At 47.1% G+C, this 3862-nt stretch overlaps 2 protein-coding genes across 2 annotated transcripts; both read right to left on the minus strand.

The window, feature by feature from the left end:
- Positions 1-307: 307 nt before the first annotated feature.
- On the minus strand, positions 308-803 carry Pmar_PMAR017908 (hypothetical protein; the record flags this gene model as incomplete). Its single annotated transcript, XM_002778742.1, has 2 exons — positions 308-346; positions 372-803. The coding sequence occupies 2 exons, from the start codon at positions 801-803 to the stop codon at positions 308-310; spliced, it is 471 nt and encodes a 156-aa protein (XP_002778788.1).
- Positions 804-1778: 975 nt separating this feature from the next.
- Positions 1779-3447, minus strand: Pmar_PMAR017909 (conserved hypothetical protein; the record flags this gene model as incomplete). Its single annotated transcript, XM_002778743.1, has 9 exons — positions 1779-1868; positions 1933-2004; positions 2050-2178; positions 2326-2403; positions 2453-2530; positions 2670-2730; positions 2924-2996; positions 3108-3196; positions 3347-3447. The coding sequence occupies 9 exons, from the start codon at positions 3445-3447 to the stop codon at positions 1779-1781; spliced, it is 771 nt and encodes a 256-aa protein (XP_002778789.1).
- Between the last annotated feature and the right edge of the window lie 415 nt (positions 3448-3862).

Raw genomic sequence — 3862 nt, forward strand, 5'->3', positions numbered from 1 at the left:
TTCCTAATACCGGACATGTCCAGGATGCTCACATACCGACTTTGGTCGGCGGGGGATGCTGATTTCCTCAAACCCTGGACCAATTCGTCTTCGTTATCCGCCGATAGGAGGGAGTATAGAGTAAACGCGATCGATCGGCTCCTCGACGACTCAGGTTTGCGGCATGCGTGTTCGCAGATCAGAGCAGCCATTATGGTTGGGCCCCAACCTTCATTAGCGACCAACCTGGCGAGTTGCCGAAGTCCTTCAGTAATGTCATATTGATCCAGAAAAGACGCGATGTCAGGAAAGCCGTCATAAAGACCCTTCAATGAACCATACCATCGGTGAAGTTGAGGGTACCAAGCTTGCATTTTAAATGCCAATATCACCAAAGAGGCAGGGTTGTCCAACGCCGACGATGCAGGGAATCCGGCTACCATCTTCGTGGCGGCTACGAGGATACGAGTTACGTCAGACGCACCTTCCGTGTAATCAGAGTAGTTAGTGTCGTGGATCCACGACCCATCAGAGCCAATGATGGCTCGGTAGGTAGAGTAAGTATCTTCCAGAGTCGGGCTCTTGACCTTGTGCTCGATATTAGGACTTGACTGCGAAGTGACCCTTGGGTCATCATTTGGAGGCCCAGCATAGAAGGTCCCTCCAGCTTCATGGATAGTCCTGTTAGAGTCCATGGTGGCCTGTTGAGACGTGCTACCGGACGGTGGTATAACGGTACTCAATACTGTAGCGGGCCGTGTAGGCTTAGGCTGAGGCTCAAGATCTTCACCACTCGATAGACGCAAATCCGCAGGCTTGTCCATGGGAAGAGGAAACTATTGAGTACGAGATTACACACTGCAATGAGGCAGATCAGTATCATTGAATCAATAGACACTGGCATTCATAGTATCAATCTTAAGCAGGGTAAGTCTCTCCATGTAACCGTCGATCTTGTGAAACCGTCGGCGAGCGAGTCGAATTGGCAATAGCATAAGGGAGCAAGATTTCTGAGCTGCATTGAATGGTACATATACCCTACAGTTCTCCAAGGCCGGAGCGTAACCCAAGGCCAAACTGTACCTCAAGGCCAAGCTGGCATCCTACGCCAAGTTATGACCTTTTTCTAGAGTTAAGGATCAATTCGATATTTCCTTCAAAACCACACATTAGTAAAACTTGGATCGTTTTGGCTGTGGTCAAGATAGTCAACCGTTTGACAAAATCAAATGAGAAACAACACATATTTCGACATTCCGTCCTACGGGTCATCAGATTCCGTGAAATTCATGGAGCCACTAAAGTTGCTCCTTAACTGTGCCTTAAATCTAGGAATGCCTCGACAAGCTTCTCAATAGTGTGCTATAAACTGAATGAACGCTATATGATGTATTACGTCGAGGCTTGCTGGAGTCGAACGGAAGACCCATTTTTCTCACTGACCAAGGCATACATCATAGTGGTTGCCATTCAAGCCCTTTAATACGATAAATCCCATGACTGCTGCTCATTGACTAATATAACACAAGATGATCTTGTCGGATGACTCACCCGGGGTGAGAGAAGTACAGCGTAGAGCGGCAAACTGATCGTACCAATTGTAAGGTGAGAGGACTATTATGTGCTCGTATAACATGCACGAGCGAAGATACGTCAGTATGGAACGGTCTACTGTACGAACGAAAGATGTAGGGTGGTCATGATATCAGGACATCTCAATCAAAGCGTCCAAAAGTCAGATAGAAAGTCATGACAGGATTCTCGCAGAAGGCAAGAGATCCAAAGTGAGATCATCTACTCTACCAATATCCACCAGTGAAGAAATTCTCGGAGATACTCTGCACTCCACTGGGCTCATAATAGAACATCTTATGACCCGCGTCAAGCACCTGAATGAACTATTGATAAGCTCTGGGTCTCGAGGGACCTCAGAGACAATCCACGGGGCTGTACTTTAATGAATGCGAGCTTTGCTCCATTTGAATACTGTGAGGCCCAAATCTTGCCGAAATTCCTACCATCAACCTACGAGAGCCATAATGGGGTAACATCGTTGTGGAAGATACTAACCTTGATATCCTTAGCAGGGGATTTCTTGAGCAACTTCCCGTAGTCTTTAACTCCTTTCAATTTCGAAACCCCTTCGAACGCACCGACAGCATTGGTTATAAAATCTTGGTCACCGTTGACGACAAGTACCTTGATGCGAATTTGTTATAGTTATATCATTCGCCGCCTGATTGAAGAGGTGCTCTTTGTTCAGCTTTATTCAGTACTTCTTAGGTAAAAGTACAGAGAACGGTACGCCATGCGGATAACTCTACGAAAGGCTCTCCGACAGCTCACTTTCAATCCTGCATCTAGGAGACTTGTGACCTGATATGTTGTATCATAGGCAACGAATCTAGCGAATTGTTCGAAGACCTAATATCAGTATCCTTCACATAGGATACCATGGAGTTAGAGTACTTACCTGAGGATTAAAGGGCATCCACTCTTCCGAAACGCCCAAGGCTTGCTGCACAGACTTCAGGTTCAAGAGGTCGGGCACCTTTGAGCAATACGCGGTTCATTAGGGATGAACTCCAGAGTGATAAGATATGCATCGACTTCAGATAAAACCATGATATCAGCAATAAAAGGCCGTAGAGAGGTTGTCACACGTTATACGGTGAAGCCTACTAGCTTACGTTCCCAGAGTGAAGTCTGTAGAAAGTGTTCTCCTTTCCAGGTGGCACGCGGATGTCGTAACTAAGTGAATTAGGAAAGCGACCTTCAAAGATAGAAAGGATCCTCTGAATGCAGACTCTGCATTGGAGAGAGTCACTACTACTCCAATGATAATATTGGAAACATCATTTAGTTATAGATTGTGTGAGGGTAAACAACCATTACGCCGTAACCCAGCGTTCAAAATGGATCAATTGGATGTCGACCCACTTACGCGCTTGTTCCTGCTGAAATAAGCCGCTGCTCGGTGTTATCTTCACAGGTGTTCAGAGCTTGCTTGCAATAAACTAATATTGCAGGGAATGCACATCATTTCGTTGGGGGAATATCTCCGTAGATGGCCCACGTTTAAATGTCGGGAGCTAACCTCGGACGTGAAATTCATTATTTGAGCTCACCTGAGATCGGAGTCCCTCCGGGGCCATTACGATTGCACTCAGCTAGTCGATCTTTACATTGGACCAGCCCTGCTTTCATCTGGTCGATGCTGAGAGGAAGTGCAACTCCACGACTAAATCAGTGAGAAAACGACTCAACTCTGCCGAGGGTAGCAGCTTGTGGTCCCGCGCCATCTGTAAGCATCCTTGATATCTGGGATGGTCCTCATCACACATGCCACATGTCACAACAACCTTACGTAGCTAGAGGCGCTACCATTCCAGAAAGCATCATCACTCCAACCAGATTGACCTTGAAGCCGACAGACTTGACCAGCCGTGCCCCCAACGTTGCCATCATCTGGGCTGAGGGGAGGGGAGGGGGGTTTATACACTTATTGCCGGTGATGTGATCGCCTCGGAGTTTACCCGACGACGAGAAGCCGACTAGATGCACGCCATTGTTTAGGTCTTTATGTTCTTCGAAGAACTTTTTGACGAAGTCCACCCTAAAAGAAATCCGACTGGATCATCATTGCTGTTGTTGCGTGAACTCACAGGTCTAATATTAGATTCTCCCATCCGGCACCGATAGGTCCTTGACTGAAACCTGTAGGTATCGGTGCATCGACCCAGATACCGTTAGCTTGTCTCGTCCATGAGAACCTAGGGCACCGGAAGCGTCTACGGGCTACTGAACGTGCATAACCCAACTCGTTTTCGATGAGGGAATCCTCATCCATGCGACATGGTTCGTTAGCTGTCAACATAATTCC

The sequence above is a fragment of the Perkinsus marinus genome, assembly GCF_000006405.1.
Source record: "Perkinsus marinus ATCC 50983 genomic scaffold scf_1104296948238, whole genome shotgun sequence".
Classification (NCBI taxonomy): Eukaryota; Perkinsozoa; order Perkinsida; family Perkinsidae; genus Perkinsus; species Perkinsus marinus.